The sequence below is a fragment of the Solanum lycopersicum genome, chromosome 2 (genome assembly GCF_036512215.1).
Source record: "Solanum lycopersicum chromosome 2, SLM_r2.1".
Lineage (NCBI taxonomy): Eukaryota > Viridiplantae > Streptophyta > Magnoliopsida > Solanales > Solanaceae > Solanum > Solanum lycopersicum.
Window position 1 is genome coordinate 62,814,448 of NC_090801.1, and position 12,676 is coordinate 62,827,123.

The 12,676-nt window shown below is 37.7% G+C and overlaps 1 protein-coding gene across 1 annotated transcript; it reads left to right on the top strand.

The window, feature by feature from the left end:
- The first annotated feature begins 1,548 nt into the window (after window positions 1-1,548).
- Window positions 1,549-2,756, top strand: LOC104645768 (uncharacterized). Its single transcript, XM_010318151.4, has one exon. It carries the CDS (start codon window positions 1,826-1,828, stop codon window positions 2,645-2,647), a length of 822 nt encoding a protein of 273 aa, XP_010316453.1. The 5' UTR covers window positions 1,549-1,825; the 3' UTR covers window positions 2,648-2,756.
- Window positions 2,757-12,676: the final 9,920 nt, after the last annotated feature.

The window sequence follows — 12,676 nt, forward strand, 5'->3', positions numbered from 1 at the left end:
AAGTACCATATTATTGTATTGTATAAGCATATCCAATATATGTAGGATATGCTTATGAAATCCATGTAAAGAAACATTTTTGTAATTACACATACAAAAACATACATATATAAATCATAGTTATACTCAAAAACTCCGCCTCTCCTTTTTTTCTCGTCTCTCTTTTCTATTTTTATCAAACAAATTTCTCAATGAACTTAGAATATATATTTTGGTTAAATCCACGAAATTCTTCTTTGATGAACCAATTAGTTTAGACTTTGTTGTTCCAAGGCTCTAAAGAGTGTACCTAGGTGGTTATTTTTTTCAGTTACCAAATATATCGATTTTTGAATTTATAAAGCAAATTAAATCAATAATAATATGTTTTTTCAAACCAACGAATTCAACCTTTGCTTTCACTGTCTCTAAAATGCTTTTATGGGGTATAGAGACAACAATTGGTTAAACTCTTTATGTGGCGGAGCTAGGCTAAACATAATTTTTGAGAATAAAAGATGGATCGGATGAAAAAAGAAAAGTGACTCACTTATATGAGACGACAAATATACAATCATAAATTGGGATATTAATCTCTATAGACGAAGAAATCCACAACTAATATGAAAGAAAATTAACTACTATATGATAAATGTTTGTACATTTTAATTTAGAAATTTACTGACAGAATAAAATTAAATACATCAACCATAAAATAATTACAAGTTATTGTAATTGATTAAGAAAAATACGTAGGGAACTTTTACATATATAAGAGATATTTATTTAAAAAATAATAATCAAACACAGCTTCAACTTTTTCAATTTCACATAAGAATTATTTTTAAAATCACTACTTAATTATTTTTTTTTATCCTCATGACCTAACGTTTATTTTAATTTTTTATGAGTCCTGAAAAGGTGAAAAAGTGATTTTATGATGGAACCAATAATTATAAGCATTATAATTTGGAGATTCTCTTGGTAGAAAACATGGAGGAAATAAGTATCAACCCAACGTGCACACTAAACTAAATTATATTCGTTATTATCCTCTCATCTCCTTTTTTGATTTGTAAAATCTCAAGATTCGTCTCCCTCTTTATTGGCATTTTTTAAAAGGGGTATTTATCCATAATCTTTCTGCATGATACAACAATTAAACCATTATCAACCTTTCTTTTAACACTAATTATGCCAACCTTTAGCATTGTATATCCTCCACTAGTAACCTCTGAGACTTGTTTATTTCTAACTAAAACAATAATTAGGGGGAAATTAGAATTTTTTGGTGCAAATAATCATCAACTGAGCATTAATTAAAACGTGTTGTATAAGGGTCTACCTCACTTTATTATGCTGTGGATGGCAGGGAACATTAGAAGAACAAGCCACTCGTGCATAACCATTTATTAATCATATCACCTTCTTCCATTATACGCCTTAATTTGCACTTTAGCCATTTATTATCGAACACGAAGTTCTTAAGCCAATGTGTGCCTAATCGAATACCGCGTTGGAGCCACATGGTAGACATATGATTAATTGACATCCGGTAACAATGGCACAACTCTTGGCAGCCAGGAGGGAGCTGACCTGTAAATGAAGTTGCCTATGAAGGCAAAGTTACACAATTATTTTAAAAAGGACAATTGATTAGAGTCTTTGTTTGCTAAATGTATATCACTTCACCACATTTAAAGGGCATAACCACATTACAATCACATGCTCACAGTATTAGACCCCCTTTTTGTGCTTATATAAATGTCCTTTGGTTGAAGTTCATTGCTCACAAAATTTAGTCTCTCTTCTCACAAAAAAGCTAAAAGTAAAAACATAAAAAGACATGGCTGCTCTTGCTTGTTCAAAAACCAAGCCTTTTCGATCGATCAGTTTGCCCAACAGATCACACCCCACAACTCAGAGAGTTGAAGAGGTGCTGAATAAGCTTAATGGATTGGAGACATCAGTTGTTGCACCAACATCAGAGACAATTTGTGATAGTTTGCTTGGGTTGGAGGAGTTACAAAAGTGCACAGATGATCTTCTTCAGTTGCCTCAAACCTTTCGAATCATATCTCAACGCCAACATATCAAATGGTTCGAGGAGTTATTGGGAAACTCGGTTGGGATTCTTGATATTTGTGGCACTATAAAGGAATTCGTCTCTCATTATAAGGAAAATGTAAGAGCTCTTCAATGTTCACTCAGAAGACGAAAAGGAGATTCAAATGCAGAAGCTGGAATTGCAAGATTCACCAGTTTCAGCAAGAAAATGAAGAAGGACGCCAAAAGATTAGCCTTGTCCTTGAAGCAATTAGTGGATTGTGAGACTCTCACCGCAGCATTCTTGGAAGCAGATCAGGAGACAATAGCTGTGATTAGAGCACTAAGGGAAGCCAATGCAGTTTGTATTTTGATTTTCCAAATGCTCTTGTCCTTCTTGTCAGTGCCACTTTTGAAGCCGAAACAGCCAAAATGGTCATTGGTATCAAAATTGATACACAATGGAAGAACAGAACATGAAGACCTAGAAAACAGTAGGAACATGGAAACAAAAGTGGAGACTTTTGAGGCTCAACTTGACAACATTGAGAAGGGATTAGAAGGAGCATTTAGGAGCCTGATTAGATCAAGAAGCTCGCTCCTGAATGTTTTCTCCAGCTAATCTGGAAGTTCCTACTCCATTAACTGTATAGTAGTTCACCACACTTTGTAAATGGATTTGTACTTATGCTAGAAATATATATATTACACGAATTGAAAGACTACTCAAACTTGGTGTTTCTTTCATTCTATCTGGCTCATCTGACTCCCTTCTCCCATTACCTAGCTAAGAAACATCAATCTGTAAAATCAAATCAACTATGATAATTGATAAGTATTCTCATGGCTTATAACTTAAAGACAATTTCATTTCCTGAAAAGACTTTTAAAATGTTTCCTATATGAAATCAACTGTATGTCTATATATATATACACACACAAACACACACTAGATTGCACGTTAAAACGCGATCCTTGAGAAAAAGGAGAGTTGCTCAAGGTTGACAAAGACTTTGGAAGCGATTTTCCATTATCAGGTAGCTTTTGAGAAGTAACTATCCTAACAGATGATGTACTGTTAGGTAGACATGCATCTGGTGATTTGCAGCAGATGGTTTGGGTTGGAACTACTTCTTCTATTGGAATGGTTCGGATTACTGGAGTTTGGTTATCATCATAACTTTGTTTAGGAGAAACTTGGGTTTGCTCAGATCCCTTGAGATTTTGAATGCTTCTATGGCTACTTGATGCCCCTTTTATGGTGAAATAAAGAAGTCGGAACACCGATAAGGTCACCAATGAAGCTAGTAAGTAGCTTACCACAATATACAAGAACAGCAGTTGATTCAGATCTGCAAAGTCGCATGGTCGTCATACTTGAGGGCAACGGCGGATCTAAGGTATCAGGTTAGGGTTTTCGAGAATAATTTAAGTACGCATGGCTAAACTGGCGGATCTAGGGTATTGGGTAAGGGAATTCGAACAATTTAAGCATGAATGGCCAAGTCCGTGGATCTAAGGTATTGGGTAAGGGTTTTCATGAAAAATTTAAGCATGAATGGCCAAGTCGGCGGATCTAGGGTTTTCGGGAACAATTTAAGCATAATGGCCAAGCCGGCGAATCTTGGCTACTGGGTTAGGGTTTCTGGTACAATTTAAGCATGCATGGCTCAGCTTGCGGATCTAGGCTACTATCCGCCGCTATTGGGATGCACACCAGGTAAAACCTCGCTCTGTCGCGCTCATGTAATAACTCACAAATCACACGGACGGACAAATCGCACAGATGACACATAAGGTACGCTCCGCCGCACAAATCACACAGACGAGACACAAGGTAAAACCCCACTCTGCCTCTTTTATGTAATAACTCACAAATCACACAGAGGAACTAACTCGTACTAAGCAAACCGAGGTTAGGGTTTTGGGTAAGATTTTTGCTCAAACTTTACATTTATATTCATATATATATATATATATATATTTGAAATTATTGAAAATTCATAAATTTCAAGTTTTGAATTCATCTTATTCATCAAAAAGCTAAGTTTGAATAGAACATATGACCTAACATCCACACATTGGGACGTTATAGATTTGATAGATCCTGACCTAGGATTTGTAACAGATTTTGACAGAATTGCTACTTCATAAATCATATGGATACAAACATATTGAAGTATGTATGTGATGAAAATTGTAAGAGGAAAATATGCGTGTGAATTGATGAATAAACTTTTACACTATATTCATCAGCTCTTTCTTATGTGATGTCTTGAATTTCGTTGAATTTTGAACTTAATAAATTGTTGCAAATAACATTTGAGATTTTTTAAGAAGAATAAAAGAAGAGAGAACTTAAAAATCGTAGATTAAAAATGAAAGGAAACCCCTCTATTTGTAGCTAAGAAATAGTAGTATTCAGAAAAGTCACAACCTTTCCAAAAATCAGTGCTCATCGAAAAAGTCACAACTCATCGGAAAAGACACAACCATTTGGAAAAGACAACCATTTGAAAAATTACAACCCTTCAAAAAAGTAAAGCTTATCGAAAATATCAGACCTATAGAAAAGGTCACAACCTTTTGAAAAAGACACAACTCATTAGAAAAGTCAAAACCCTTTTATGTGAAAATGTATCTAGTGTAAATATAATAAAATTAATTAAATGAATAAATAAATAAAATCAAGTATTTAATTGGGGGTATTATAGTAATTCAATTTTTAATATATATATATATATATATACACACGTACGTATGTATATATATATAGAAGCGCTGATAAATTCACTAAATAAAAAAGCAAACCAACTGTGAAAAACAATCCTTTTTTTGAAAATCAAAAATAAAAATAGCCCAACTGCCTTTTCTTTTAAGAAAACTGTTTGTTACTGGATTTCAAGCGACTTGTCCCTTTTGATCTTTCTCAAAAAATGGCCCTCTTAATTCGAGACCTCTAGCTCCTCCACCCAGTAACCTCCGAGACTAGTCTATTTCTAACTGATAACAATTACTAGTGTTTGGTGCAAGTAAAGATCAATTGAGCATTAATTAAGACGTGTTGTATAAGGCTCCACCTCACTTTTAAGTCTCCTGTGGATGGCAGGGAGCATTAGAAGAACAAGCCACTCGTGCACAACTATTTATTTATTAAAACATCTTCTTTCAGTTTTGTTTTTTTTCATCCGATTTAAATTTGAATTTGCATCGAATCCCAGATTGGGTGTAAAGGCTCGCTACAAAGGCAACTCCGTACTTGGAAGTGAAACTAGATACCTATTAATTAAAAATGAAGGAACAGTTATTATTTCATTACAACCTTGTCAGTTATACCACCTTCTTTGATTATACCCCTTACCCTGAATTAGCACCACATCTAATCTACACTTTAAACATTTATTATGGTGTATTGAGCCGCGTCAACCGTGTGCCACATTGAATAGTTGCTGAATATTCCAATAATATTTGATACCGCATCAATGGAGCCACATGGTAAGCATATTATTAATTGCCATCCGGCAGCATTGGCATTTGGCAGGTAACTGAAGCCCCATATGAAAGCAAAGTCACACAACTCTCTCCAATTGCAAAACACTGAAGGCTAATAAATTACAATTATTTAGAGCCTTTCGTTGCCAAAAGCGTGTCATTTTACCAATTTAAAGGCATATCCACATGGCCGAATTACAATTCACATGCTGAGCGTCCCACTTTGTCACGACCGGAATCTAGGCCCCAGACGAGACCGGCGTCGTTGACCTCTCAGAGGTCGCAGACAAGCCTGCTTACGTCATTCTTACTTTACATAGATTAATTTTAGCGGAAAATTTGAAATTTTTGATTCTTTAATCATACTTGCTGAACATTCTTAACATTTCGTAATCGTTCATCATCAACCATCTAACATTTAAGAGATAAGCAACTGAAAGAAATAATTCATTAAGTATTACTTGTATATCGGCCAAAATAGCGCCAATACAAAGTTTGAACCAAAACAGGAAAGAAACGCTAGTGGAACATGCTCCGCTAGCTCAACTCTAAAACTACGCTAGAATGTAAAACGGTAGCATCCTCGAAAGCATGAGGACCTACCAAACTCCGGATGAATACTGATGTCCGGATAGCTGCAACAACGAACCTGTAGCTCTAGCGTCCACCTGTGCTTGCACCTAAAAGTAGATGTTCGTATGGAATTAGTACACACTTGTACTAAGTATGAGTATATGCAAGTACACACCAGGGACATGCATGAGGAAGAATAGCTCTTTCCTAACAACATGATTTTTGGAAGTCAAGTCAGTGGACTTGCCAAATTGAGATTGGGAAAGTTATGCCATGAGAGTGACATGCATCATTATAATTATCGTATAGCACACAAAACATAACATATTCATATAACACATAACATATAACACATACTTTCTTTCATATTATTCATTCGTATACCATGAGACCTTATTATCATAGACTTAACTTTAAGACTTTCCAAAATGAGGGCTCAACATATGGGACCTCAACTAGGGAGCCTTCTTTAGCAAACACAGAGTCTGCTTCACTCATTCATTCGTATTTCATTTCAATTCATTCATAGGCCAGTGCGAACACCAGGTATACCTAGGATGTAGTTTAAGACTCTCATCGGGTTTGCTGTGCAATGATCAGGAATGACCTAATGTCATTACCTGAATCTAGCTCACCTCTTGATTATCCTATCCTAACACCTTCGGTATCATTCATTTCTTTATATGATTCGTTTGAGGCTGGCCTCATTCATTCATTGGGAACTTTAACTTTAACCGACATAGATCATGTGAGCATCATGAAATCCAGTGTCTTTCCCACACCGAAAAGAGGTGGAATCACCGGCCAAAGCGATTCAATAACATGCTAGCGTATATGGGAATTTAACCCCGCCAGATCCCTATAGTGGCAATATAGGTTCAAAGACTAGGAGATGTATGGAGACCCATACCCGGCAAGCCGGACAGTCTCATCTCATGAGAATTACGTGAACCTCCGCCCTTCCCGAAAGAAGGCATCACCACTCATAGCTAGCCTATCGGTGCTCGGTATAAAGTTCCATTACATGCAACTCATACATCATAGAAGTTTGCTTCTAGTATGAAGACATCATAGCTCAATAGATGATTTCTCATCTCATCATTAGTATTAAGTGTTTTAAACTCAATATTTTTGTTAGAGTATTCATAGAGACTAGTCTCTTCATTATCTTACACTCTCATTGGTGAGTATGTATCGGTAACATTTACTTAAGCTCATTTAAGATTGCTCTCATCATATGCATTAACCTCACATCATGATTGTCGCCACATTCTTCATTTCATTACGTATATCTTAGGTTCACTTATTCTTGAACGTATGTTAAACTTATATATCTATACATACAAGCCATGAGGCTTCATTTATAGTTCGTTAAGTGAATTCTTGTTTTTCTAAGATTATGTATTACAAGACTTATGTATCTTGTATATATGCCAAGATCTTTGATTTTTGATCTAAGTAGATGACATTATTCTTGAATATTTCACTCACGTATGACTTATGTATCAATACGGAGGTTTGGACACGAGAACCCAAATTTTGAATTATTTGGATATCATTTATATTTTTCATTGATTTTAGTTCTAATATTCATAAATTTAGAACTCTAAGTTAAGTCTCAACATTTTCGTGAAATAATAAATTTTCTATTTTAATTAGAATTCTAAATTAAATTTCAATCATTTACATGAAAGAATAATTTTCTAATTTAATTAGAATTCCAATTTAAATCTCAATATTTACATAAAAGAATTAATATCCTATTTTTAATTAAGATTCTAAATTAAATCTCCATGTTTACATAAGAGAATTAATTTTCCAACTTTAATTAGAATTTTAATTTACTATTATTATTATTTTTAATTAAATTCGCTTGAATAGGGAGGTTGTGGGTTCGAACCCCCACAGCCCCCCTCATTTTCCTCTTAATTTCGCTGGGAATGGAGGCTATGAGGTGGTGGGTTCGAACCCCCACAGCCTCACCTTTATTCCCTTAATATTTTTTTAATTCTTTGACATCCCAAAAATTTCCAGATTCTTTTTAAACCTATTTCTATGTTTTTGGAAATTTATTCCACTATTTTTCTGCACTTTTTTTCATCAAGTTTCACATTAGTTCTTAGGGAGATTTCATGGTTCATTCACTTCACTATGCTTCATCAAAATAAACATCGCATTGCACACCCATTTCACACATAAAATACATGATAAATAAACAACTTATATACCCCAAAACAATGCCTAAAACACTGCCCTATACACACCCATACATCAACTTTTTCCGATCATATTCTGATGATCATTATCGCGATTCCCCGCACATAAACACATTCATATTTAATTTAAACACATCATTCATGCAAAAATCTAGCAGCACAACATACCCATCCTACAAATTCATTAGGGAGCTAAGGACAAGGACATACGAAGGGGAACAACCTTAGTTTCAAGAGTTTAAGAAACGTCCGAAAGAAAGTACTCTTGGAGAAAGAATTCCATGAGAGAAACTCATACCTTAATCGATGTTCAAACTTTAATGTTGCTGCCCGGAAAACTCCTCCAAACCACTCCCAATTCACTTCAAAGTATACCTCTCTCGACGAACCTCTCTTAGCCTTGACGTTTTGATTACTTTTTCTTTTGCTTAAAAATTTTTTGTGAGTTCTTCAAGCATGAAAATTATTGATATTTTTGGCAGAAATAATGTGAGGAAGATGGAGAACGTGAGAGAGGGAGTTTAGAAGCGTGAGAGAGAGAGGACTAATTGGATTAGGAGACTAATTCAAGAATTAGTCAAATAACATTAAAATAAATAAATACTAATCTGTTTTATTTATTTATTTATTTATTCATTTAAAACGTGAAAGGACAATTATGCCCTTAAATACTTATTTACATAATTCTCTTTTTTTTTGAATCGTTACATTATTCCCCCCTTAGGAACATTCGTCCCCGAATGACACCACCATTTCACCTCATAATGCCAATGAGATCATAACTTAATTGCTATGTACAATCAGCCAATAGCAACAAATACGAAGAGATAAGGAACTATAGTTTTACGAGTAGGAAGCCTAACCTCAAGAGGTTAAAAGATGTGGATATCGGGATCTCATGTCGGCCTCAGTCTCCCACGTAGCACCCTCAACAAGATGGTTTCTCCACAATACCTTCACTGTGGCAATCTCCTTGTTCCTCAGCCGCTTGACCTGTCTGTCTAAGATCTCAACAGGTATTTCCTCATAGGACAAGTCTTCACCAACCCCCAAACCTTCTACAGGTAGGATTGATGCTGGATCACCTAGGCACTTCTTCAACATAGAGACATGAAAGACTGGATGCACAGAAGCTAGCTCCGCAGGCAATGCTAACTCATAGGCCACCTCACCCACGCGCTGTAGGATCTCATATGGCCCCACATACCTCGGACTAAGCTTCCCTTTTCTACCAAATCGCATCACCCCTTTCATAGGCGATATCTTCAAGTAAACCTGGTCACCAACGTTAAATTCTAAGGGTCGCTTTCTGTTGTCTGCATATGACTTCTGTCGGCTATAAGCGGTAGCCAACCTGTCTCTAATCATTCTAACTTTCTCCAGGGCCTCATGAATGATCTCTGGACCCAAAATAGATGACTCTCCAACCTCGAACCACCCAACTGGAGATCTACACCTCCTACCATACAATGCCTCAAATGGTGCCATCCCAATGCTGGAGTGGTAGCTATTATTATACGAGAACTCTATCAAAGGTAGATGGTCATCCCAATTACCTCTAAAGTCAATCACACACGCTCTCAACATGTCCTCCAATGTCTGAATAGTGCGCTCTGCCTGCCCATCTGTCTGAGGATGAAAGGCAGTGCTAAGTTTCACCTGCGTGCCTAAGCTTTTCTGGAAAGATCTCCAAAAATGCGAAGTAAACTGAGCTCCTCTATCTGAAATAATAGACAAAGGAATCCCATGCCATCTCACAATCTCATCAATGTAGAGTCTCATGTAATCCTCGGCCCTGTAAGTGGACTTCACAGGGATAAAGTGGGCAGACTTAGTCAGTCTGTCCACAATAACCCATATAGAGTCATGCTGCCTCCTAGTCCTCGGAAGACCAACTACGAAGTCCATATTAATGGCCTCCCATTTCCAAGTCGGAACCTCAATAATCTGAGTCAGACCACCAGACTTAAGATGCTCTGCCTTAACCTGCTGACAATTAGGACACTTAGCCACATAGTCTGCAATATCCTTCTTCATGCCATCCCACCAATAAATCTGCTTAAGATCATGATACATTTTTGTGGAACCTGGATGTATGGAATATCTGGAACCATGGGCCTCTGTAACAATCTTGGTCCGTAAATCATCTACATCTGGTACGCACAACCGGTTCTGGTATCTAAGTATGCCATCATCTCCCAAAGCAAAAGACTCATTCATTTTTAACAACACTGAGTCCTTCATCTCCATCAACACAGGATCGAGATGCTGACCCTTCTTGACTTCCACTATCAGGGATGATTCAGAACTAGGGTGAACTGAAACACCTCCACTAGTAGAGTCAACCAACCGTACACCCAGCCTGGCCAGTCTGTGTACCTCTTTCACTAGCTCCTTCTTCTCATCCTCAACGTGGGCTGTACTCCCCATGCTCATCCTGCTCAAAGCATCAGCCACAACATTAGCCTTGCCTGGATGATAGTGCACATTCATGTCATAATCCTTCAGCAGCTCCAACCATCTGCGTTGCCGTAGATTCAGCTCTCTCTGCGTGAACACGTACTGGAGACTCTTATGATCCGTGAACACATCCACGTGTACTCCATATAGATAATGCCTCCATAACTTCAACGCAAACACCACAGCTGCCAACTCCAAGTCATGAGTGGGATAATTCTTTTCATGAACCTTGAGCTGTCTGGAAGCATAAGCTATCACCTTACCAGCCTGCATAAGAACACATCCCAAACCGACCCTAGATGCATCGCAATAGACAGTGTAATTCTCGCCACTCTTAGGCAGAGTAAGTACCGGGGCTGAAGTGAGTCTGTCCTTGAGCTCCTGGAAACTCTTCTCACAAGTATCCGTCCATTCAAACTTGGATTTCTTCTTTGTCAAGGTTGTAAGTGGGGCAGCAATGGAAGAAAATCCTTCCACGAACCTGCGGTAGTAACCAGCCAATCCCAGAAAGCTACGGATATCGGTGGGTGTAAGAGGCTTTGGCCATTTCTTAACTGCTTCAGTCTTTCTGGGGTCCACTTCTACACCTTGATCGGACACAACATGGCCCAGGAAGGTCACTGATCTCAGCCAGAATTCACACTTGCTGAATTTGGCATACAACTGATGCTGTCTAAGTACCTGCAAGGTTAGTCTCAAATGTTGTTCATGCTCTTCCTTGGTCTTAGAGTAGATGAGAATGTCATCAATGAATACTATGACGAAAGAGTCAAGGTATTCACGGAAAACTCTGTTCATGAGGTCCATAAATGCAGCAGGTGCATTCGTGAGACCGAATGACATAACCAAGAACTCATAATGACCATAACGGGTACGAAAAGCTGTTTTTGGGACATCCCTATCCCTAACTCTAAGTTGATGATACCCTGAACGAAGATCAATCTTAGAGAAGAAACTAGACCCTTGGAGCTGATCGAACAAATCATCAATTCTGGGAAGTGGGTACTTATTCTTTATAGTGACTTTGTTGAGCTGCCGATAATCGATACACATTCTAAGGGTCCCATCCTTTTTCTTTACAAACAACACTGGAGCGCCCCAAGGGGATATGCTCGGCTGAATGAAACCCTTATCCGTGAGATCTTTTAACTGCAGCTTCAACTCCTTGAGTTCTGCTGGAGCCATTCTATAAGGAGGAATTGAGATTGGTTTAGTATCAGGTTCTAAGTCGATACCAAAGTCAATCTCTCGAAGGGGAGGGACTCCAGGCAAATCTTCAGGAAACACATCTAGGAATTCACTTACTACAGGCACCGAGTCTATGGAAGGAACGTCATGATCTAAATCATTAACACTCACTAGATGACATAGTAACCCTTTGGCCATCATTTTATTGGCCTTGAGATTTGAAACCAAGGGGTTAGGACGAATCGGATTGTACCCCTCCCAGACTAACTCTTCTCCATTAGGGAAGCGAAACCTCACCACCCTACTACGACAGTCCAAACAAGCATAATAGCTGTGAAGCCAGTCCATGCCAAGAATAATATCAAAATCGCGCATGGGTAACTCAATCAAGTTTGCACACATAGCCTTGCCACTCACAACTATTGGGCAATTCTTGTATACCCTATCGGTTCTCACATTTTCTCCTAAAGGCGTACTAACCACTATAGGGTCATGCAGAACTTCAGGTAGTATTTCAAAGGTAAGGGCAAGCAGAGGAGTCACAAAGGAAAGCGTAGACCCTGGATCAAGTAAAGCATAAACAGAAGTTGAATACTTGCAGCACACCTGTGACCACATCAGCGGACTTCTCCTGCTCCTCCCTACCTTTCAAGGCATAAAATCTGTTCCTCTTCGGAGGTTCGGCTGCTGCTGCATTATGTGGGGTAGGCCTAGGCTGAGCA

Bases quoted from the DNA above. Each gene is read 5' to 3' on its own strand.
- LOC104645768 (XM_010318151.4), top strand. From the start codon at position 1,826: ATGGCTGCTCTTGCTTGTTCAAAAACCAAGCCTTTTCGATCGATCAGT.